Source organism: Neoarius graeffei, chromosome 14 (assembly GCF_027579695.1).
Source record: "Neoarius graeffei isolate fNeoGra1 chromosome 14, fNeoGra1.pri, whole genome shotgun sequence".
In the NCBI taxonomy this organism is placed as follows: Eukaryota; Metazoa; Chordata; class Actinopteri; order Siluriformes; family Ariidae; genus Neoarius; species Neoarius graeffei.
This window is the reverse complement of record NC_083582.1, coordinates 40,174,971-40,200,932: the sequence shown is the minus strand read 5'-3', so window position 1 is coordinate 40,200,932 and position 25,962 is coordinate 40,174,971. Positions and strand designations below refer to the sequence as shown.

General features: G+C 41.2%; 1 protein-coding gene across 4 annotated transcripts in view; it reads left to right on the top strand.

Annotated features, from left to right (window-relative positions):
• Positions 1-25,962, top strand: part of mprip (myosin phosphatase Rho interacting protein) — an 88,405-nt gene that overhangs the window by 25,967 nt on the left and 36,476 nt on the right. For 2 of the 4 annotated variants that reach the window (XM_060939644.1, XM_060939641.1), the window contains exons 4-13: positions 8,815-8,966; positions 9,078-9,162; positions 9,285-9,459; positions 10,313-10,661; positions 13,120-13,249; positions 15,353-15,460; positions 16,793-16,849; positions 21,765-21,833; positions 22,011-22,100; positions 22,450-22,559. In XM_060939644.1, coding sequence (XP_060795627.1) covers positions 8,815-8,966; positions 9,078-9,162; positions 9,285-9,459; positions 10,313-10,661; positions 13,120-13,249; positions 15,353-15,460; positions 16,793-16,849; positions 21,765-21,833; positions 22,011-22,100; positions 22,450-22,559 — 1,325 coding nt within the window. The remainder of the gene's footprint in view (positions 1-8,814; positions 8,967-9,077; positions 9,163-9,284; positions 9,460-10,312; positions 10,662-13,119; positions 13,250-15,352; positions 15,461-16,792; positions 16,850-21,764; positions 21,834-22,010; positions 22,101-22,449; positions 22,560-25,962) is intronic. The other 2 variants (XM_060939643.1, XM_060939642.1) reach the window with 2 other exon arrangements.

Sequence of the window (25,962 nt, the reverse complement as noted above, 5' to 3'; positions counted from 1 at the left end):
GTGTCAGTGACGATTCTATTTAGTCACTTAGCAGATTGTCAGAGCAAGGGAAATGGGTTTTTGCTGTCAGTGAGTGTTTTCAGGGTTAAATTTTTTTTTTTTAATATTACTTCTGAAAATACAGCTAGTTAACCAAGGCTGAGACAATAGAAGTACGTTATTTGATCCCTCATTTTAGAACGCTAATGTAAAACGTATGAATGGCAGACTTGGCAAGAGTCACTCTTTCTTTGTGTGGTTGCCAAACTCGTACATTTGTTACCCTGACAGTATAGCTACACATCAGGCCCTGCGTTTTTAACTTGATCAAACTGATTTGTTGCTCCTTTCTTATCTTAAAAAAAACAAAAAACAAAACCACCCCTCACTGAACGCAAAGATCAGACAACAGTGTCATATAAACATTACCATACCAGTTGGCTATGAGCTCGTCCTGCATGATGGTGCTCAGTATCACTTGGGGTAGTTGATATTACAGTCTGTGTCAACTTGGCCATTCTGTTCTCTCAGAGCTTTGTGCTGAGCGATGTGCTATTATTCACCGTGCACTTCTGGCTCTTGTGAAATGCTGGTGTCCCATTACGCAGGTTTTTTTTTTTTTAAATCCCCTCAGAAGCAGTCTGTCTGGTGAGACAGAAACAGTGCTGCAGTTTTGTAGCTGTGACACACTGTAATTGCCATATTTGGCAGTCGCCGACATTTGCTGGCGGCTTTTAATAAAGCGAGATCCACTTAAAATGGCCATAAAAGGAGCCAGAAACAGACAGCACCTGGTTTACATCGAGGGGCCGCAAAATGGCTGATAACAGCTCAGGCAGAAACGGTGAGAGACGCCATCAATCTGAGCCTCTTAGCAGCTAAACGTGCGAAGGACAGACATGTGGGTCACACTTGATGCTATTTGTACGGATGAGATTAAGCATGTTCGCTGATGATTCTCCTTCGTGGGATTTGTCCTCCATATTAGGGAGATTTCATTTTAACAGAAACCAAGATTAGGCCTATACATCGCTACTTCCTGTATTACCTCGCCTGGCCCCAAACTCCACGGAGGTTTCCTTAGTCGGCACTATGGCTAGGCAATGTGAATGTTGTTATAAATTATTATTCTTTCTCTTATTATATAGTGCATTTCTCAACACCCAAGTTCACGTTACAGTTTTGGAAAAATAAACACACAGACATAAGAGTGAGAAGGACAAACCCAAGACTGGAGTCCAAAAGCTGATCTGATCTAATTTCATATTGTTCCGATCTTGTTTCACAGTGTGCTCTTCTGAAATATTGCGAGTATCAGCATTTTTTTATAGAAATGAATTTTTTTTTTTTTTTTTGGCCAATTTAATTTTTAAAAAAAAATATTTTTTTTTTTTTAAAGCAAAACTGTTTGGCAGCAAACTTGTGTATCATATCAAATCACTTTAATGGATGTATATTATGTCTTGGAATTATATTTAACCCTGTGTTTTTATTTAGATTAATTATAACAAGTAGTAAGATTGTGGCTTATGTCTAACAACCCGCAATACTTATTTCCATATCTTAGTATTCTGGAGTACTGGTGTTTTAAGGTTAACAAAACCCCAAAAATAAACTCCTTTATATTGACCGTTAATATTCATATTAGACATGTTCGAGTGTTTGCTTGTTCATATTTGTATCTGTGTACAGGTTTTATTTTAAAAGAAAAATCATGTCCCTGGGCATTGACATCATACTCTCTCCAGGGATCAAATATCACGCTCAGGGTACAAATTGTGTGAGAATCTGAGATCATGATGTCACTTACATGCTACGTGACTTACCGAGGCTGAGATCTAGTGGATATATTGCTTCTAAATTGTAAGCAAGCCTGAAGATGCTGACATCAGGGCACTTGCCTATGATCGGCAAACAGCGTTTATTTTTGGGTTTTGTTCGTCTTTAAGGATGGAGTCGCATGCAATAAAACCTTTGGTATATGAATACGAGTGTGTTCCTGGGAAATACGCCACTTGTATTTTTCATACAAACTATGTCCGTGATCTGGAGAACAGCAACTGTGACCTAAATCTCTGTATGTCATTCGTGAGGAACTCGAGGAATTGGTTTGATAAATTTGGGTAAAAATGAGAATCTAATTTTATTTATAATCTTAAACATATCTTCCTTTGCATTTTGTTGTGGATTCTGTATTAACTACTTAAGATATAAAATGTTCATGGAATTTATAGCACATTTTTATGATCCAGCGTTACTGTCAGAAATAAAGCTGGTAAATTGATCACAGATTGATTGCGCTGTAAAACTGAGCTGTTAAACTACGTCCCAGTGCTATAACCATTGAGATTCCCCTTCACTAAATGTTTGGTTGCCAGAAACACTAACATGTGCTTCCTTTGTTTGTGAATGTGTCTGTATAATAAAAAGAAAATCACACGTTGACTTGAAGTTATGAAGTTTTATCTTGTCAAAAAACTTGCATTTTTCATATGAAATACATTGCAGATCTGAGCGACACATTTAAATAATATTGACTGGCGTTGAGTGGTATATCAGAGTCAAAAATGAGTTCAGTATCATGCTAGCTGAATGGAATATATCTGATTATACCATGAAAAAAGCCAGCCGATATTATTATTGCTATACACATTCGTTAGAACAATTATAGATTTGTTTACATATCGTCACAGTCGCTCGCTAGCGTGGAAGTTTTACGTGTCATATGCATCTTATAATGTTTTCAGTTTACTGCGGGCGCTGCCAGCGAACAAAAATGCTTCTGCGCATACGCAGCAGAAAACGTTCACTGAATCTTCGCGTCAGCTCTGACATGTGATGTAATGTCTTGACAACATGCAATATCGTAAACCATATTCAACGCTCGTTCTCCATTGGGTAGTGACGTAATACACGTAGGATGAGTGATATGCTTACGTATCACAGTATTGCATGCTGTCAAACTAAATGAATAAAACCAGCTAGAAGGGAATAGAATGCATGTTTTTATTCCTTTTGAAAAAGTGTCCTGCATGTATAATAATTCCCGATATTTCATTCAGATGACATCACTCCCAGTGTTTTCCTGCTGACTTGATGTGTGTTGTCAAAATGGCAAATTGGTTCAAAATTGAAATTGTTTTAACGTGTGTGTGTGTGGATCAGAGGTGGAAAAAGTACTGAAAAATTGTAATTCAGTAAAAGTATCTTTACTTTGCTTAAATTCTACTCAAGTAAAACTACCCATCTAAAAATCTACTCGAGTAAAAGTAAAAAAGTACTCAATTTAAAATGTACTTTGAGTAAAAGACTACGTTCAGACTGCACCCTGAAACGACCCATATCCGATTTTTTTTTTGCCCATATGCGACCTGTATCCGATTTGTTCTTGACAATCTGAACGACACAGATCCGATTTTTTTCACATGCGACCCAGGCCGCTTGGATATGTGGTCCTAAATCCGATGCATATCCGATATTTTCACATGCGACTGCAGTCTGACCGGACAGGTCGCATTCATGCGACCTACATGTCATCAACAAGAGACAAACGTCACTATTCTGCGTTGGCTAATCCCACCTCTTTGGTGGAAAACAACAACATTTGTACAGTTTTCAGAATTTAAATAGACTTTTATAGAATTGATCAAGCTAATGGTGGATTTGGTAGGGACCTGGATGTTGATCTGTTAGCCTGATTAAATAAAACAGTTTCTATAACTGATTTATAACTTAAACCATCCTGTATTACAAGATTATAAGATTGTTCTGGAAATTTCCAGTAATTTGACACCTTCGGTCTCATTAGTCTGCTGCCCACATTAATCAGATTATTGTGTGAGTTCCGCCGTCGCCACAAAAACCACATCGCCAGGCCTCGCCTCATCTCCATAGCAAACTGCACTGGTGTTTCTGCACCTTGAGCCAGCGCTGAGAGAAGTTGCAGAATTCAGCTGGCTATAAACAACCTAAATAAATATTTATAAAAATGTAGAAAAAGTTTATTAATATGACGAAATAAATATGTGCAAATTATTAAGCCTGAATTAAGAGTTTGGTAATACAGCGGCCGTATCCCAAATGACTGCCTACTGAAGCTCGAGTGCACTATATAGAGTTTAAAAATCCATTACTTCCTAGTAACATGTAGTGCACTTATAGAAATTAGAGACATATTTAGGAGTCAACCCTCGTTACCAGGCTACACGTTTTCTTTTTAGTTCAGAAACAAAAACACACACGAGACCTCACACTTTAACACTAACCAGATAATTAAACAAACAAAAAAAAAAGAAATCATTAAACATGAAGAGTGCGCTTTTTTTTTTTTTTTTTACGTATTACGTAGATGTGCTTATTACGTGTCAATTTGCGCATGTGGGACACTTTTGGGTCGTTTTCCGTTCATATTGGAGATCGCATACAAGTCTCATATAATTGGTAATGTGAACAGCCTAACAAAAAAATCGGATTTCACAACAAATCGGATATGGGTCGTTTCAGGTTGCAGTCTGAATGTAGTGAAAGTTACTTATGCCGCTTTTCCACTACAAACGCGGCTGAGTTGGGCTGAGCCGTGCCGTGCTGAGTCGAGCTGAGCGGGGCTGTTGAAGTTGCATTTCGACTACAACCGCGCTGAACCGTGCTGGCTGGAAGTGGGTGGACACATTGGGTGGAGTTAGCGAAAGTGGGTGGACGTCACGTGATGTCGTTAAGCAGCGCAAACGGTGACATCAGTGACCTTTTAAGCGGTAGTCTCACGACCCGAATAGTAAACAATAAACATGGAGGACATGGAGTCGTTAGTGTTGCTGGTCTTGGTGCTGTGGCTTGTTGTCACCGACAACGCCAACAGATGCTGGCAAGAGCGTATAGATGAGGCGAGGCGCATAAGGCTTCAGAAATTCTCACAATTCATAATTCTTCTTCTTCTGGGTTTACGGTGTTTACAGATCCCAGCGTGCTCGCGGGGCGTGTGTGGGCATGTGAGGACACTCCTCCTCACCAATCAGTGCACAGGGGAGTGTCTGCTCACGCCCCCAGCCTCACTCGGCTCGCTTTGGCTCGCTTCAGCCCCACTCCAAAACCGTGCGAGTTTTAGGAGCTAAGCAGGGCTGAAGCGAGCCGAGTCGTGCTGTTCTTTGGTAGTCGAAACGCGAGCTGTGTCGGGCTGAAGTGAGCTGAAAAAGGATAGTGGAAAAGGGCCATTAGTTACTTTCAATTATTTGATGTAAAAAAAGAAAGGACAAGTCATAAATCAAATTGTTTTTAATGAACTATTAATCCACATAATAACCTTTCAGGCAGTATAATATATATAAAGCTTTGTTTGGACTACCCCATAAAACATTTTCAAGTACAAGTGGCATAACTTGTAAATTCTATCATCCATTTTTTTCTTTACTGACAAACGCCTGCTATTTTTATGCATACTTGTATTGTATATATGTGTGCATATATACACAGTCTACCTGTAATGTGCAATTTTTCCGAGCCTCTCAATAAGGCAATTTTTCTATACTTTTTCACGGTAGATAATGCAAATAGCCCTCTGTATTTAATCCTTCGTTTGTCTAATTTGTATTTCAGTTTTATTTGTTATCTGTTTGACATTTTCTTGCTACTGTAACACGTGAATTTCCCCGATGTGGGATGAATAAAGTGAATCTAATCTAATCAAGCCACTAAAGCAGACTTACTAAAGGACACATATGAAACGTAAACCAACCAAACTCAGTGTCCTGAGCTCTCACGATTTAAAGACAGCTAAGCGATTCCTTAGTAACACTGTGCTCTTCCTTATATAGAAAATATAATTGACAAATTAACTGCATGTTTACAACCTGTCGAGAGGTAATGTGCAGACTATTTTGAGACCACCCCATAAAACATTTTTAAGCAAAGTGCCAAATTCTGAATTGTATGGTCCAACTCAAACACAATAAAAAAAGAAAATAAAACCAAACTCAAAGTGTCCAAGACAGTGAAAATGTTTTGATGGCCTATCAGTGACCTCCCAAAGCTCTAGTCTAGGCTACAGCTAACAACCCAGGAGCTAGTCTATACATGAATTAGGATTTTTTCATAAGAGACCAATTGCAACTAAAACCATGCACTCGTATTATTTCTGACTGTCGTTCTGATAAAACAAATTTGTAAACGTGAGGTGATTCATTTCATTTAGGCTACTTCACTTGAAATGTTAGTGATCAGTATGGATGCTAGGTGGCCAAAAGAATTGATAATGAAGGCACATTTTACTCAACAGTGGAAGGTTTTTTAACCAAACAATAAATATAACGTTTGGGATACACAGGTAAATAAATGCATTTATCTACTTACCACCACATGCTTCCCCAGATTTGATGTGGAAGTTTTGTAGACTGATAGCTCTGTACGGCAGGGCAGGCACATTTTTCATTGCATTATTATGTTATTGCCTCGTTTGCGTTTGAATGCAAAGTACTGGCTGAGATACGGCCAAGGATTTCCCTCGTTGTCCGGCGCATCTGTTCCACGGGAATTCTCTTCTTGGCAATCCTCAACCTCCTCCATGACCTCCTCTATCTCTTGCTTGGCTACCTCGGCACCAGCCATCATCCAACGATACATGTAGGCTAATATGGATATTCCATGCGCGCGCCTGCGCCAGTTTCCTTTCAGTTTAGGCCAATTGTTGTGTTTTTTTTTTTTCCCCCCTGCATTTAAATTTTTTTTTTTACTCAGTAACGGGCGGTTTTCGAATGTAGCGAAGTAAAATACTTGGTTCAAAATGTACTTGAGTAAAAGTAAAATTACCCATTTCAAAAACTACTTAAATTACAACCCCGATTCCAAAAAAGTTGGGACAAAGTACAAATTGTAAATAAAAACGGAATGCAATTATGTGGTAGTTTCAAAATTCCATATTTTATTCAGAATAGAACACAGATGACATATCAAGTGTTTAAACTGAGAAAATGTATCATTTAAAGAGAAAAATGAGGTGATTTTAAATTTCATGACAACAACACATCTCAAAAAAGTTGGGACAAGGCCATGTTTGCCACTGTGAGACATCCCCTTTTCTCTTTACAACAGTCTGTAAACGTCTGGGGACTGAGGAGACAAGTTGCTCAAGTTTAGGGATAGGAATGTTAACCCATTCTTGTCTAATGTAGGATTCTAGTTGCTCAACTGTCTTAGGTCTTTTTTGTCGTATCTTCCGTTTTATGATGCGCCAAATGTTTTTCTATGGGTGAAAGATCTGGACTGCAGGCTGGCCAGTTCAGTACCCGGACCCTTCTTCTACGCAGCCATGATGCTGTAATTGATGCAATATGTGGTTTGGCATTGTCGTGTTGGAAAATGCAAGGTCTTCCCTGAAAGAGACGTCGTCTGGATGGGAGCATATGTTGCTCTAGAACCTGGATATACCTTTCAGCATTGATGGTGTCTTTCCAGATGTGTAAGCTGCCCATGCCACACACACTAATGCAACCCCATACCATCAGAGATGCAGGCTTCTGAACTGAGCGCTGATAACAACTTGGGTCGTCCTTCTCCTCTTTAGTCCGAATGACACGGCGTCCCTGATTTCCATAAAGAACTTCAAATTTTGATTCGTCTGACCACAGAACAGTTTTCCACTTTGCCACAGTCCATTTTAAATGAGCCTTGGCCCAGAGAAGACGTCTGCGCTTCTGGATCATGTTTAGATACGGCTTCTTCTTTGAACTATAGAGTTTTAGCTGGCAACAGCGGATGGCCCGGTGAATTGTGTTCACAGATAATGTTCTCTGGAAATATTCCTGAGCCCATTTTGTGATTTCCAATACAGAAGCATGCCTGTATGTGATGCAGTGCCGTCTAAGGGCCCGAAGATCACGGGCACCCGGTATGGTTTTCCGGCCTTGACCCTTACGCACAGAGATTCTTCCAGATTCTCTGAATCTTTTGATGATATTATGCACTGTAGATGATGATATGTTCAAACTCTTTGCAATTTTACACTGTCGAACTCCTTTCTGATATTGCGCCACTATTTGTCGGTGCAGAATTAGGGAGATTGGTGATCCTCTTCCCATCTTTACTTCTGAGAGCCGCTGCCACTCCAAGATGCTCTTTTTATACCCAGTCATGTTAATGACCTATTGCCAATTGACCTAATGAGTTGCAATTTGGTCCTCCAGCTGTTCCTTTTTTGTACCTTTAACTTTTCCAGCCTCTTATTGCCCCTGTTCCAACTTTTTTGAGATGTGTTGCTGTCATGAAATTTCAAATGAGCCAATATTTGGCATGAAATTTAAAAATGTCTCACTTTTGACATTTGATATGTTGTCTATGTTCTATTGTGAATACAATATCAGTTTCTGAGATTTGTAAATTTATTGCATTCCGTTTTTATTTACAATTTGTTCTTTGTCCCAACTTTTTTGGAATCGGGGTTGTACAAATTACACAAAAAATCTACTTAATTACAGTAATGTGAGTAAATGTAATTCGTTACTTTCCACCTCTGGTGTGGATGTGTCTATATAATATAAAGCACATTACGTGGTGGCACGAAGATATGAAGTTTATCTTCTCGTGTTGAAAAATATATCACCACTCGAAGATAAAGTTCATATCTTTGCGTGACTGTACTGTCCTCTATATACCACACAGTTTTATAATTGTGCGTCTTTCTAATTCATTACAGCCATGAACTCTGATTATGGTGACAGTTTGTGGTGGTGTGTGTTGGATCTCCCCCCCCCCCTTCACTAAATGTTTGGTTGCTAGAAACACTAACATGTGCTTCCTTTGTGAACTAAACTGGAAAAATCACATTTTTCCATCTGCTTCCCCTCACAGCCAAGCACACTACCACAGGGCACTGTCAACATGAACCTGTGCACAGATGTGATAGATGCTGAACCTAAGACCGGCCAGAAGAACGCGCTGTGTATCATCACGCCTGAACAGGAATATTACATCCGGGGGGACAACAAGGAAATTATCAATGGGTATGTTGCGCACATGCCATGCCTATGATATTTATTTTTATGAACCCTTTATAGCAGTTCAGGGGTATAGAACTTGCAGGTTCTCTGAAGGTGAACGTTTATTTTTCCTAGGTGGAGCGAACAGCTAGTTATTTATCCAAGGACCAACAAGCAAAATCAAAAGAAGAAACGCAAGGTGGAGCCGACGACGTCTCAGGTGAGTTCTGTAAAAGCCGAACACCTAACGCTAAGCATGATACTGCAGGTCTGCGATTTATGATTTCCATTTTGAATGCTGTTGGGTTACCACAGCTCTAAGGAAGGTTGTCTTTCTCTCAGGAGCCTGGTCCAGCTAAGGTAGCCGTGACTGGCTCGGGCATTCCTGAGGCGGAGAAAGTTCCAGACTCCAGCTCCATTATATGGCAAGAGGAGCTGCAGAGCAGAGAAGCAGAGGTGTCGCAGGCATGGTCCTCATCAGACATGACACCCCAGGGCTCTCTGCTGACCCCTGCAGGTATAGGGGGAATTAAAGCGTTCTAATTATTACTTATAACTCGCATTCGTAAGCACTTGGCCTCCATCTGCCTGATATTTATTATTAATACCCAGTATGGGCAGGAGCACCAGTGTTATAGCTCACAAGCCAGTACACTTAAAATATACAAGTAAGTCTTATTTATCTCTAATGGAGATCTACAATGGTGATTGTCAAGTATGCAGGTTTTGGGTTTTTTTTTTTCTTTCTTGGTTTGTTTGTTTCATAAGCAGTTAAGCATGACTTTGTTCTTATTATTGGTTCCAAGCAGACTTGGTTCCTATTATGACCAGGGACAGCCTGGTAACCATAATGCATAAATCACTGATATGTAGTCATGGCATGCATTAATTTGCAATAACAAAAACTGCAGCTACTAAATATGGTGGGAAAGGAATGCAGGAAGGAAAACTCTGTATATAGCAGGAGATGGCAGCATGAACATCCCTGTTCCTGGACATTTCGTCACCCTGCCTGATCTGTATACACATGATTGTTTGTTCTTAGCATGTTCATCATGCAGAACAAATAGACGATCAAAAGCACACAAACTTCTTTACACTAGTTATATACCATGGAAAAACATGCTAAGACGCAACCTAAAATAAGGCAAAATACAACAGTGATGTTAAAATGGTTTCAAAAGAAGTAAAAGTTGAGACAAATCAAGGTATTTGTTGAAATGAGTGGGACTACTTGAGTCAGATTTATTCATCACATTGTGGGTGGAGAAAAAGAATGACCCTACTCTTCATCTTGTCCGTTATGCTGTCAACTTACAGTGATTATGCAATAAAAAATGCCCATTCCCCATCTCTTTCTCTCTCCTAAGCAGAGGAAGCCTCTGTGAGCCGTAGTTTGGACTTGGGCTCTGTTAATGGAGATGAGGTGGACCGCAGTACATTCTCCTTTCCCCCGTGTCTGTCCCAGCCCCCACAGGACCTGGTTTCCATGACAGCAGGCATGCTGGGGGGTGTTCCACGGTGTCCATCACCTGCACACAGTGAACCTTTCCCCTCAGGCAGCAGTCTGCTGTCTAACGGCTCGCACATCAGCGGCTCCATCAGCTCACTGGACTCGGACGCCAGCACAGATAGCCACGTACCACTCCGAGGACGTAACAAGCCTGAAAAACGCAGGGACAGGCAGGACAGAGAGACTGTACTCAGCCCAGAGAGGAGGTGAGCCAGGAAAACACACTTTCACCTCTGCAGCTGCTCTTACAGACTACCTCTGGATTGTCCTTTCTGAAATAGATGTATGAAATGGATCTCAAAGTTCATATTTGTCATCTCCTCTATATCGATCTGTCCCTTCCTTCCTTCCTTCCTTCCTTCCTTGCTTGCTTGCTTGAAGTGAAACACAATACCATTAACTGCATCTGTTTAGTGCTCAATAACCAGTATTGAGATCCAGTGGGTGTGGCATAAACCAGAAGGGGGTGTTTTTTTTTTTTTTTTTTTAATAAATTAAAAACTATGTCCACTGAAACAACAGGAAACAGGAAAAATGTAAATGGAGCAAATAACTCCTGAAATGTTAGTTTGTCCACTGCAGCTACATCACTCAAGTTCATATTTGGTCTCAACCAGATGCCACGTGGAAAAAAAAAAAACTTTCTGGCAAACTTTTCTATCTAATGTGAGGAAGAGGAAGCTCACTAATTATTTGGTATAAATTTGCAAAATCAAGGCGCTACTGTTCATAGTTGACAACAGTAGCCTCGGAATAACTTCATCACATTAGTGTTTGGGTTTGTTACATTCCAGAAAGATCAGAAAAGTTTGCTGGACACTGTCAAAATTGGCTACAAGGCTAGGGGACAATGCTGCTGGGAGTCAAAATGCGGTCATTTAAGCAGAATTTTGTTGTAATGCTCATATGATTTTCATTAGAAAATGATGAGAAGAGAGATGCTGCCCTTCATACAGTGTGTAGTCTGCTTGAAGCAGTCAAGCCAAAATCTCTCTTTTTTGGGGGGGGGGCTACAGGCCTCTGCATGCTCTTGCGACAAGGCTTTCGCAGATAGCTTTTCGCAGACAGTTGTAATTTATCGTTGAGCGGGGAGTAATAGGCGTGCGCGATGTTATTCACTGCCACAACGCAAGGGGGCGCGAAGTCGCGAAATCGCTAGGAGTAGTTGGTGGGTGTGGTTAGTGGAGTGTTTATCCTCCGGTTACTTATAATGACTAGAACTGGAGTCGTATAGATGTACGTACTTCCTCACTTCCTTGATCAACCGCTCTTCGTGCTGCTCCATCTTCGCTCGTGTTTTTAAAAATGGCGGTCGTGAAAACAAACCAAACCGGGAAAGTAGGGAAGCGGAAGTGCGTGTACAGCGGATGTAGAGTGGACCAATCGGAGCCCTCTTGTCTGCGACGCTGTCTGCGAGGCTTCTGCGGTGGTCACAATTTTTGGGAGATGCACGCAGAGCATCTGCGAAGGTGGGGGGGCTACGCAGACGCTATCTGCGACACCGTCTGCGAGGACTGCGTTGTCAGCATAAATTGGCCTTAAGTCATAGCACAAAATCCAAGACACTTTTTTAAAATGTTTGGTGCACAACTACATACTGTGCACACACACGTGTGTATGTATGTGTGTACCGACAAAGTGCACCGATATGGTAGGTGTGCCAAATAAATTGATTAATTGTAGGTACACAGCAGATGTACCTTGTAAAAACTGGTCTCTGGATAAACCCACTCCATCCTTATTAAAATACATAATAGCTCTTTGCATTAAGGCTAGTTGCATAGTTTGAGATGGAATGATTTAGAGAGCATGTGATCTCATTTTTCAATTTTTTTTCTTTGTTTATGTTGGATATAAACACGTTTGTGATAAACAGCTCTGGTGCTCTTGAATAGGGATCATGTTTCTGGGATTCTCCTCTCCCACAGCTCAGAGGTCAAAAGCCCCAAAGCAAAGCATTTCAAACAAAGAAGCTGACGTGCCTCTCTGTAGTTGAGACGGCCTCCCGTTTTCCTTCTCATGAAAACTATTCGCAGCGGCAAGAGAGCTTGAACACTCTGAACCTGTCCAATGGAGAGAGATGGCTTCCATTTGGGTTTAGGCTAATTTGGGGTTTATGGGAACTGTGCCACTTTATACCCAGCAGCCAATGAGGCTGAAAGCAGTCATGTGACATAAATACCTCACTGACTGGCTCTTCTGCTTCCTTTTAAGGAGGACCTTCAGTGCTGTGCATTCCCCAAATAAGGGCAAAATTCAAAATGAGCGATTTAATATTTCCAGCCGTTGCTATGAATACCAAATTCCTCTCTTCAAAGTCAAGAGGCAAAACTCTTTATTTTATTTTTTTTCCCCCCTTGGTTTTCCAAAGTCAACACCAAGAACTTTTTTTTTTTTGTATGAGTTTTTAGAAGTTTTTGAAGTGAAGAAATAATTTCAGTGATCCCATTTATTTATAGCTCATTCATAATAACCATTTGGTTTAGAGGTTTGTTCCCTGGTGAATTGGAGATGGCAGTCATTTTTGTTTGTAGCAGAAGCAGACCAGTTTTCAATACATTTTAAATGTATACCTTTCATTGCACTGTACTTTTTTGCTAAAGTACCCCAATCCATTTACACACGCGCATCACGAACAACATTCTGCTCATTCTCTGTGGTCAGTGGCCGCTCGAATGTGATCGAGAAGCTTGAGGCGCTGGAACTGGAGAACGCAGAGCGGATGGAGGTTGAAGAGGTGGTGCGCAGCGAGGCCAGACAGGGCCGCAGTGAAATGAGACGCTTCAACAGACAGGTACAGAACTTCCTCACATCAGAGTCTTCCCACACAGGACACGAGCTGGGTGGGGTGTTCTGCCAGCATTTTGTTCATCTGCATAGTAACTGTTTTCATATGGGTCCGTCTCAGAAACTGGTCTCTCATTTGGGACATTATGGTCAAAAAATAAATGTTCTAATTTTACTTTTTTTTTTGCATTTACCCAACACTCAATGTTTCTTTTGTCATGTTTAATAAGAATAAAGATAGTATCTTGCTTTATCTGGCCTCCACTGTGGAAAATTTTTTTTGATTACAATTCAAATGCTTTTGTAAAATTGATTTTCATATAAAATAACTACATCATGAAGGATTAAAGCCCCTCCTTCACAGAGGAGTGAAAATATTGAATAAATTTCCTCTTTTTGATTGCTTGGGTTAAAAATGCCAAGTTATGATGACTGAATTGATTATTCACTTAAATATGAATAATATGATACATTTTGGGTATTTGATATGGCGAAATAGGACACAATGGAAAAATCAAGAACACGCCGGAAAGATGAGAATAACGGCGGTGGTAAAAGAACAGCGACTGTACCGGCTGAAGGTCGCGCGGGTCTCTGCTACGGCGCGCGAGCAACGGGACATCACTACCGCACCGGATGGAGCGTGAGGCGGGGCAAAATGACTGGCCGTAGATTCTATCAAAAGTTCGATCTAAATTGACCATGGTTGCAAAATATTGGCCAAAAATATGCAAACACTATGAAATATGAAGGTAAGATTAAAAAGAAAAGCATTCTATTGCCTTATACTGCAAGACTAAAGCAAAATAAAACTGTCAAAACTCACCTTTTCAGTGATAACGTCCGAACAGATCACCCGCGTAACAAAGAGACCGCAAACGGAAGCACGATCAACTTCTAACTGCTGGAGTGGAAAATTCCATTCTACACATGCAGATTGTTAATGTGTGTCCTTCCCCGCACACAAATAACACGCTACGGTAAAAAATAGACCACAACTCATTTTATAGCTCAGAAATTCATACAAGACCAGCTACCATCGGAACATATTCTGTAAGAAACATATTCTATACCTAACTTTCAGATTTCGTTTTAAAAAAGAGAATTGCAGATTTATAACTCAATTTTTATTTGCCGTATGATTTTAAGTTACTACTTTTGGTGAGGTAGTGACCTTGACCCTGAGGCTTTCCGTTTAGATCAAAACACACGATCATATCGGTTTTGGGTTTTGCGGAAAATGGAGTTATGACGGTGATCAAATATTTTGCATGATGTTTTATTACGGTTATGATTATTCTGTGAGCGCACCAATCCTTAGGTGTATAAAGTTACAACTTAAAATACAATAAGTGATAACTGTAGACACTTCAGTGGACTACAACCTTTTTAAGGGAATGCGATATAGTCAACCATTTATCATGTCCCAGATCAAGCCGCCATTTTTCCACAAATTTGCAGAATTTTTGCCAAATTCTGAATAGAGTATTCACATCAAAGATTGTTTTATCTGTATTATTTCTTTCCTCATTTTATTTCAAATTAAAACCAGCATCACCATTCAAAACCGTATAGTTTAATGACTGTGAGTATATTTAGTGGGGCACCCCCACAGTACCCAGTTTCTGAGACAGACCCGTATGAATGAATGAAAGTTCACAAGTCTTTATAATTTTATACCTTGCAAGCTCTGGCAAGTAATACTTCATGTTATTGTGAAATATTACTCGATGACATGCTAGACGTTAAAAACGAGACATTTGTGCCGAGTCAGGATATGTTCCGCTTCATACAGTTTAAAAATGGCTGTCTTTTTTTTGCTTTTACTTCACAGTTCACTTCAAGTATGGCGTTTACTCAGGAAAGATGGAGGTTTTGATAAAGGAACAGTCTGTTGTGATCTGAGCTATGACTGTTTTCAGTTTTCCCTGGAAGTGAGGACTGTTTGGTCATAGCCCAAAGTTATCAGTTAGCTTTATTAGTTTGGAGTAGTTAACCTCAAGTTTGAGTTATTGAGAGGCTCGGTGATTCTGGTCCAAGTGCTTCAGTTTTGGAAAGAATCAGTTGTTTTGGGACGTTTCACGAGGTCTTTTTTTTTTCTGTCCTGTAGGAACAGAAGCTTGACCCAGCACAGGGTCTGGACTTCCACCCGTCCACTCTTCCTCCATTGAGAAGAGCCAAGTCACTGGACCGCAGGACAACAGAGTCAGTCATGACAGTAAGTACTCATTCCCTCCCACTCTGTTAGCATTTTTGGATATTTGGCAGAAGAGCAGGGATATAAGAGAACATTGTCACCCAAGGGTGTGAAGTCAGTGGATTCGGAAAGAAAGCCAGCACAAGGCTTTTGTTGTACTCCAAAGTTTTGAAGGTCAACAAGAATTCTGAAACGAGGCCTGTTTTTTTTTTTTTTTTTTACAAAACAATAAACAGCTGCTTTGAAATATTTTGCTTCCAGGAACAGAGTGAGTCAGTGCAGGGTGAATGATGGTTTGAGATACTTTAGCACTGTTCTGTCTGAGTGTTCTTTTGTTTAGGTGTCAACATGCGTACTTGCACGTTCTGTAAGACCACTTGTTTTGTTGCATTCCTTGAAACAGTTTTACCTCTCTCTCTCTCTCTCTCTCTCTCTCTCTCTCTCTCTCCCTCCCCGTTCTGTAAGCTTTCATTGGTAAAATTTCATTAATATCTACCTAGACTAATCCTGACTGCCGACTTGTTTCTTTGTGGCATCTTTTTCTGTTATTGTGAGAACACAGATACCCTAATCCTCCCGTGTGTGCTGCTGGGTGTAGCATCCTCCCTTCTCATACCCAGGTCATCTCTATATCCTCCCTGCATTCAGCCACACATTCCAACCCCTCCTGTTCAGCTTCACATCTGTCTGTGTGTGTGTCTCTCTTTCTCTCTCTTTCTGTCTCCTTTTTTTTTTTTTTAATTGTGTGCCCACGTGCATTTGTTTGTTCGTATATGAGTGGTAATTTAAGTGTTTGTGTTCATGTCCATACTCTGCGCCCTGCATTTCCGGCCACAGTGCACAAATGCCTGATTTGAGTTTTACATCCACTGTGTGAATCACTTAAGTATTTATTTCTACTCATTTGACTCTGCAGTGTTAGAGATACAGAGAACTAGATGCATGCGGTGTGCTTTTCTGCTTTTTTGGCAACATGCTAGAAATCTTTGAAGCTGTTGGCAAGTTTGTGAGACAAGAGTATTGCACGCCTATTGGGCAAGAGCATAAAGGAACCAAGGACCAGAACACAATTTGTTTCTCCTGGTTCTCAGTGGGGGAATGTCTGAATGCCTATTGATCACGTGGTGTTGAAGGTTTTCTTTTAGATGTCTGCTCCAGTAAGTTTTAAAAAAAAAAAGTGTTGCAGAATGAAAATGTTTGCAGCACATGGGCCACCCGGTGCTTATTCAGCTTATTCTGCATGTAGTATTTTGTGTGTGAGAGAGAGAGATGTCACTGAGAGACACAAACTGCCCTGGCTGGATTGCTATTGTAGAGGTTTGATAACTGATCCTTTTTCTTTTCTGCTTACAGCCAGACCTGCTGAATTTCAAGAAAGGCTGGATGGTGAAACTTGATGAGCAAGGCCAGGTAGGTGATCTGGTTGTTGTTGTTATTATTGTTATTATTATTAATAATAATAATAATAATAATAATAATAATTTTTGTGTGTGTATACAGCTCTGGAAAAAAAAAATTAAGAACCCACTTCCGATTTTTCTTAAACCGGTATCTCTGTGTATGCCAGCCATTTCATTCCAGTGTCTGTGCTGGAATTCCAACACAAGTGCACCTCATTTTACTTAATGAGGTACTGATTAGGTGATCGCCTGATGCAAATCTTATTTAACGAGGAAAAGTCTAAAGCTAGCTGCACACTACGCCGATCCACGCGGTACCGAACCGACCCATTTCAGAGCCGACTCCCGACAGGGCACGCACATATCCCCGACTAACTCACGACTGAAAGAAAGCAGAGGTTAATATCTTGGGCCATTATTAAAAAATGTTCTGTTTCCGGTCCACCGACCGGGTGAGTGCCATTTGTGCGGGTGAAATTTTTTTAATGCCGGTTTTTCGACATTGTTTTCGGGTTCGTTAATCTAAAATCGAACTTGACATTTCCGCATTCCCAGGGCTTTCCACTAAGGCTCATACTAGCCAGCCATGACAAATAAGTAGCCGGGGGGGGGAGTAAACACAAAATAAACTCCTGTGCACGCAGTTCCCAGGGTTAAATGTATTTTCCACAGACCATTTATTTATTCACTTTACTCAAATACAAAGTAAAATGGAAGTAAATCTTCTTTCTTTTTTTGCATATTGCATCATGAGGCGTTCCTGGCTTGTAAATCTCTTATTTTCGGTGCATGACACATTCACGCAGCTGAGCATGCGCCGAGTGCGCGCGCACACCGCATGTCGGGGCGCGGATCTCCCTTGATCAATGGTTCAGTTTGACATTATTGTCAGTCCGTTCATTTTTCGAAAAGATAGAAGTCACATGATCACGAAATATCACGTGTTATATGCGAAAGATATGATTGGCTATTGCTAGCGACTCTCGCCGATCAGTCTGGCTCCCGATTAGTTTTTCGAATCGGCTGTGAGATGAGTCGGTACCATCGAAAACTAGTCTTTACGCCTGACTCGCGACTTCAGTTGGCTCGGTACGCTGAAAATCGGCGTAGTGTGCGGCTAGCTTAAAAACCACTGCTTTGGTCATCACTATCCTCTTGCAGTAGGACCAGTTTGGATGGCAAAAACAGTGCCTTTAGTACCTTTAAATTTAATTGGAATACAGAAATATCTATTCATCATGCCAAAAGCGTTAATAAGAGAAGTTTTGAGTGAGAAAAAGAAGGGTTCGGTTCTGACTTTACTGGCAGAGGGATACAGTGAGCATGAGGTTGCTTCCATCCTCAAGAATTCAAAGACAGCAGTTCATAAGAACAAGGTCAGACAGCAGACACTGGGGACAACAAAGTTACAGACTGGGAGAGGGCAAAAACGACTCCCCACTGACCGGGATGATCATCAACTCCTTCAAACGTCACTCAGCAGCTGTAGGCTGATGTCAGGTGACCCTCAAAAAGAATGGCAAATGGCAGCTGGGGTTAAGTGCATGGCAAGGACTGTTCGAAACGGGCTCGGCAGGGTTGAAATTCAACAGGGTTGAAGTCAGGCAAAGCTAGACAAAAGCCTTCATCACCTGAGAAGCAATGAAGAACTAGGCTGAGGTTTGCTAAAAAACAAGGATTGGACTGTCGAGGACTGGAGTAAGGTTGTCATCTTTGAGTCCAATTTTCAACTTTTCCCATCACCTGGTCGTCTCATGATTTAGATGGAGACCTGGAGAGGCCTACAGGCCACAGTGTCTCACACCCATTGTGAAATTTGGTGGAGGATCAGTGATGATCTGGAGGTGCTTCAGCAAGGCTGGAATGAGGTAGATTTTTGTTTGTGAAGGACACATGAATCAAGGCATGTACAAGGTTATCCTAGGCTACGTTCACACTGCAGGCTGAAGTGACTCAAATCCGATCTTTTCGCCCATATGTGACCTGTATCCGATCTTTTATTGTCAATATGAACGACACAGATCCGATTTTTATCAAATCCGACCCAGGCCGTTTGGATATGTGGTCCTAATTCCGATTCCTATCCGCTCTTTTCATATGCGACTTCAGTCTGAACTGCCAGGTCGCATTCATCCGACTTACACGTCATCAACAAGCCACAAACGTCACTATTCTGCGCTGAAGTAGGCGGCGGGTCTCTCAAAAAAAGTTACAACATGGCGCATAATCACAGGCGCAGATAGAGGGGGGGACTCGTCCCACCCAGATTTAAATTCACCTCGTTCGGTCCCCCCCACTTATAGGGAGGAAAAAACGTCTATGCTGTCTTTCTTTGCATAAGGCAAACCTCACGGAAAAATCAAAAGACTAATTACCATTCGGTTTATTGAGGTGCACAGCAGTGTATACATAGTTGCAACAACTCACATAAAACAAAACAAAGACTGATATTCGGTTGGTTGAGCTGCGCAGACTGCACAGGTTGCGAGCTCGAGCTTGGTTGCTATGGTAACCCACAACAAGTTTGACAGGCATATCGGAGTTGGGGTTGGTTTGCTGGCAGCTTTGTCCCCCCCCAGTTTTTTGTCCCCCCCCAGTTCAAAAAATGTATCTGCGCCCCTGCGCATGACATCAATGCGAGGGACGCTTCGGGCTGTGAAGGTTCTGAATCTTCTCAATGGAAGGACGCGGAGGTTAGGGAGCTGATTTCCATTTGGGGGGATACAGCTATTCAAGCTAGATTGGATGGGTCATAGCGCAACCGGGCGGTTTTACTTCCGTAAACACTGGCCATGCTCACTGCGTGTGACGTCGTCGTATCCTGCAATGCGCATGCGGAACACTTTTAGGTCGCTTTTCGTTCATACTGAGGATCACATACAAGTCGCATATATTTGTTAATGTGAACGACCTCACAAAAAAATCAGATTTCACAAAAAAATCGGAATTGAGCATTAAGCCTTGCAGTGTGAACGTAGTGCTAGAAGAAAAGGTGCTCCCTTCTGCTCTGACAATGTTCCCTAACTCTGAGGATTGGGTTTTCCAGCAGGGCAGTGCTCCATGCCACACAGTCAGGTCGATCAAACTGTGGATGGACATTTGACAGGGTCTTGACCACAAGATCAAGACCCTGCCATCACCAGCCCAATCTCCAGACCTGAACCCCATTGAAAACCTCTGGAATGTGATCAAGAGGAAGATGGATGGTTACAAGCCATCAAAGAAAGCTGAGCTGGTTTGAATATTTGCACCAGGAGTGGCATAAAGTCACCCAAGGGCAATGTGAAAGACTGGTGGAGAACATGCCAAGACGCATGACAGCTGTGATTTAAATGTCAACGTTATTACACCAAAAATTGATTTCTGAACTCATCTTAAGTTTAAACATTAGTGTTGTGTTGTTTAAAAATAGAATACGATCTTGATTTTGATGCATTATTCAAGGTCTGAAACCACTTCATCTTTTGTTAGTTTGACCAGTTTTACACACGTGTGGGTGTAATTTATTTATTTTTTTTAAATTAGTCGAGTACAGAAGTTTGCATTTATCTTGGTTTCTGCACAATAGTGTGTGTATATTTTGCAGTTTGTGTGCATTGTTGTACATGGTTTAAACAAACGGTGTGAAGTTAACTTGGGTCTTCTTGCATCTAATTTGGTATACAGTGTCTGAAAAGCCAGGAACCAATGAAAGTGAAACTGTGTAATTTTGTATTTATTTGCAACATATGCTTTGCACGGCGGTGTAGTGGTTAGCACTGTCGCCTCACAGCAAGAAGGTCCGGGTTCGAGCCCCGTGGCCGGTGAGGGCCTTTCTGTGCGGAGTTTGCATGTTCTCCCCGTGTCCGCGTGGGTTTCCTCCGGGTGCTCCGGTTTCCCCCCACAGTCCAAAGACATGCAGGTTAGGTTAACTGGTGACTCTAAATTGAGCGTAGGTGTGAATGTGAGTGTGAATGGTTGTCTGTGTCTATGTGTCAGCCCTGCGATGACCTGGCGACTTGTCCAGGGTGTACCCCGCCTTTCGCCCGTAGTCAGCTGGGATAGGCTCCAGCTTGCCTGCGACCCTGTAGAACAGAATAAAGCGGCTAGAGATAATGAGATAAGATGCTTTACACGTTCTCTGCATTTTCTCAGCTCCTGTATTGTTTTTTTCTGTGGATTTTGCTCAGTATATTCCCACTGGTATACTGATACCCTGTATATATTATGGGTGTAACGCAGTGACACTATCTGTATGTGTTGACGAACATTCTCCGTTTGCTGCACAGGCTTCATATCTTTTTTTTTTTTCTTTCTTTCTTACTGCATAGCGTTATGCTCATGCTTTAAGGGCTGCCAAGGCTCAAGCTCATGAGATTGGACCTGACGCCTCATGTATCTTTTTATGTCAGAAACTTAAATTTATGCAAAATTTTTGCTTTTGCCAAACCTGTAAATCAAGCAGTGGCCATTAAACATGTGCAAGCACATCCTGGGTTTAGTCACACTGAATCTTTTTTCCCCTCTTATAGCCAGGCTAATTCGTTTCCCTGTAATAGGTATACTTTAGACTGAGCATCTTCACCCCCCCCCCCCCCCCCCCCCAAAAAAAAAAAAGTTTTGTTTTGTTTTTTTTAATTTTTTTTAAATAAAATTCATGGTCTGTTTGGTGCATTTATCAAAGTCGTGTGAACAACTGCTGCTTCAATTGCATCACGTTCAAAGGACTGACTGGAGCTTAGAAAGGGCACAGCTACGCTTTGATAGTCTTGCTTCAGTGGGTAAAAGTTTAAAGGTTACGGTCCCTTTGCTCTTTTTATGGGCTTGAAAAGCAGAGTTAAAGGTGTTCCTGACCATGTATGTACTTAAACAACCAAGGGAGGTTTTTTTATTCCGTCCGTGCATGCTGATTTAATGAGCCAATCACTCTTTCCCCTCATTTTCAGTGGAAGAAGTATTGGTTTGTACTGACGGACCACAGCCTACGATATTATAAGGATTCGATTGCTGAGGAGGTAATTTTTGCTATGATGCATCTTCATTTTGATGTGAACAAACTACCCAAACTATGAGCTTTTTTCCCTGCAAAGACATGTGCACACACACACACCATGCAGTGGAATATACTTATGTGACTCATGTATTTGTTGCTCTTCTTTTAATTCATTTTTTTTTCATCTTTCTGTTAATAGGCATCAGATCTAGATGGAGAAATTGACCTCAGCACATGCTATAACGTTACAGAGTACCAAGCTCAACGCAACTATGGCTTCCAAATTCATGTAAGTATTTCATGTGGAATTTACCTCTTATGCTTAGTAGAATAATTTCACGAGTTTATAGGGAAGTACTTCAGGTAAGGACATGTACTAAGCATCACGTGTGTAATTGGTTAAACTTTTTTAAACCATTTTACTATATTACTATATTTTTGGTAGGCTTGACATGTATTTTTCGATTTAATGATTTGACCTTCAAGCCTTTTAGCATTTTATATTTATTTGTGTTGCTATGCATAATAAATGAAACAAATTAAAACATCAAAACTATCTTAATATTGTGAAAGATGAAGTTAGCAGATTGAAACATTCCATGTAAATATTACAATAATATAATTTTTTTTTTTTAAAGACCCAGGAGGGAGTGCACACCTTGTCTGCCATGACTGCTGGAATCCGCCGCAATTGGATCCAGGCTGTCATGAAAAATGTTCGACCTTCCACAGCACCCGATGTTGCAAGGTCAGGATCTGTTACCATCACTGGTGGAAATGTGGCCACCTTTCAAAGTTATTCTCGTTGTTGTTTTTTAGTATTATTGTGACACCATTTATTTTTACCCTCTAGTGGGTACTGTCATCTGTACAGAGAAGTGAAGTACAGAGATGTGTTTTTATGGTAGCCATGATACTCATTGGTAACAGTGGAAACCTGTATCCTGGCTTTTAGATTGGGCAAACAAAAACTGGTTCTGAGGTGGATTATAAGGTTCCTGTGTCAGCATGTAATGACCTTTTGTAAGAATGTATTTGGTGATGTGTTCAAAGTCTGATGCCCCTTTTCCACCAAAGCAGTTCCAGGGCTGGTTCGGGGCCAGTGCTTAGTTTGGAACCGGGTTTTCTGTTTCCACTGACAAAGAACTGGCTCTGGGGCCAGAAAAACCGGTTCCAGGCTAGCACCAACTCTCTGCTGGGCCAGAGGAAAGAACCGCTTACGTCAGCGGGGGCGGAGTTGTTAAGACCAACAACAATAAGACCGCGAAAGATCGCCATTTTTAAGCGACGAGAAGCAGCAGCTGTACAAATGCAAAGTCAGCCGTTGCTGCTGCTGCTTCTTCCGTGTTTTTGCTTCGATATTCGCGCCAAGGTTTATGCAAACGTAGCGATGTAACTGACGTATACAGCGACGTAATGACGCGTCTTCCCTTAGCACCGCGAGCTATGGAAAAGCAAACTGGTTCTCAGCTGGCTCGCAAGTTGAACGAGTTGTGAACCAGCACTGGCCCTGAACCAGCCCTGGAACTGATTTGGTGGAAAAGGGGTAACAGAGAGACTACAAAAAGAGCTGTAGTAAAGAGTTCAGGTCAAGTGATGCCGCAGGACAAAAATCGGACAAGACGATACTGTCCTCCTTCAGAGACGGTACTAATGGGCTACGTTCACACTGCAGGCTGAAGTGACTCAAATCCGATCTTTTCGCCCGTATGTGACCTGTATCCGATCTTTTATTGACAATATGAACGACACAGATCCGATTTTTTCAAATCCGACCCAGGCCGTTTGGATATGTGGTCCTAATTCCGATTCCTATCCGATCTTTTCATATGCGACTTCAGTCTGAACCGCCAGGTCGCATTCATCCGACTTACACGTCATCAACAAGCCACAAACGTCACTATTCTGCGCTGAAGTAGGCGGCGGGTCTCAAAAAAAGTTACAACAACATGGCGCATAATCACGGGCTCAGGTAGAGGGGGGGACTCGTCCCACCCAGATTTAAATTCACCTTGTTCGGTCCCCCCCACTTATAGGGAGGAAAAAACGTCTATGCTGTCTTTCTTTGCATAAGGCAAACCTCACGGAAAAATCAAAAGACTAATTACCATTCGGTTTATTGAGGTGCACAGCAGTGTATACATAGTTGCAACAACTCACATAAAACAAAGACTGATATTCGGTTGGTTGAGCTGCGCAGACTGCACAGGTTGCGAGCTCGAGCTTGGTTGCTATGGTAACCCACAACAAGTTTGGCAGGCATATCGGGGTTGGGGTTGGTTGGCTTGCTGGCAGCTTTGTCCCCCCCAGTTTTTTGTCCCCCCCAGTTCAAAAAACGTATCTGCGCCCCTGCGCATGACATCAATGCGAGGGACGCTTCGGGCTGTGAAGGTTCTGAATCTTCTCAATGGAAGGACGCAGAGGTTAGGGAGCTGATTTCCATTTGGGGGGATGCAGCTATTCAAGCTAGATTGGATGGGTCATACCGCAACCGGGCGGTTTTACTTCCGTAAACACTGGCCATGCTCACTGCGTGTGACGTTGTCGTATCCTGCAGTGCGCATGCGGAACACTTTTAGATCGCTTTTCGTTCATACTGAGGATCACATACAAGTCGCATATATTTGTTAATGTGAACGATTTCACAAAAAAATCGGAATTGAGCATTAAGCCTTGCAGTGTGAACGTAGCGATGTTTGTTTAAAGGAGACATGAAGGCAAATTTTTTTTTTTTAAATCATCAAAATTCTAATTCTCATTTTATTAAATATAGGAATGCATTTTTGATCGCTATTTTGTCACTGCTATAGCAAGTTATGAGTGTTTAAAATATGCTATGTAATATATCAGTCCATATGTCAAAGCAATGGCCGTAAACTAGATTCGTTGAGATCTGTGCGAGACATCGTAGGACAGAAGTAAATCGTACAGCGGAACTCAAACCCCGTGTCCGAAATCGCTCACTCGTTCACTACTACCTATATAGGGAATTACTATATAGAGGACTATATAATGAGCTCATTGGTAAAATGAAAAAAACACTTTCGGACACTAGTCCGTCGCGCTGGTACTTACGTCACTACTGTCGCACGATTAAAACGTGCCAGATCAGTCGGCTGGTGGGTTTTCAAAATAAACACATGCATGTATTTTTGTGATAAATCCATATTATTTTGAGCGCATCTCCCACATTTAATCAATACAAAAGTACCTGCATCATTCAGTTCTTTTAAATCAACGCTGAATACTTTCTTCTTTGCAGTTGCCTTTTATTAAATCAAATTTGAGACTAGGGATGCACCGAAATGAAAAATTCTTGGCCAAAACTGAAAATGAAGAAACCAAGGCCGAAACACCGAAATAAATTATACTGCCAATTATTATTACCATTGCATTCATGGCTATGACGGTGTACTAACCTCACTAAAATCAAGGCATTGCAGTTGCGTAAATTTAATATTAATGCTTCAAAGAATAAATCAATTACAAAATTATGAAAATATTTATTAGCACTGACCATTACAACAATGCACAATATACTCTACCGTTCAAAAGTTTGGGGTCACTTTGAAATGTCCTTATTTTTGAAAGAAAAGCACTGTTCTTTTCAATGAAGATCACTTTAAACTAATCAGAAATCCACTCTATACATTGCTAATGTGGTAAATGACTATTCTAGCTGCAAATGTCTGGTTTTTGGTGCAATATCTCCATAGGTGTATAGAGGCCCATTTCCAGCAACTCTCACTCCAGTGTTCTAATGGTACAATGTGTTTGCTCATTGCCTCAGAAGGCTAATGGATGATTAGAAAACCCTTGTACAATCATGTTAGCACAGCTGAAAACAGTTGAGCTCTTTAGAGAAGCTATAAAACTGACCTTCCTTTGAGCAGATTGAGTTTCTGGAGCATCACATTTGTGGGGTCGATTAAATGCTCAAAATGGCCAGAAAAATGTCTTGACTATATTTTCTATTCATTTTACAACTTATGGTGGGAAATAAGTGTGACTTTTCATGGAAAACACAAAATTGTCTGGGTGACCCCAAACTTTTGAATGGTAGTGTAAAACACAATTAAAAATGAAATGTTTAACTTGACCCCACTCAGGTGTACATTAAATAATAATACAGGCCTATAGCTGACTGGCCT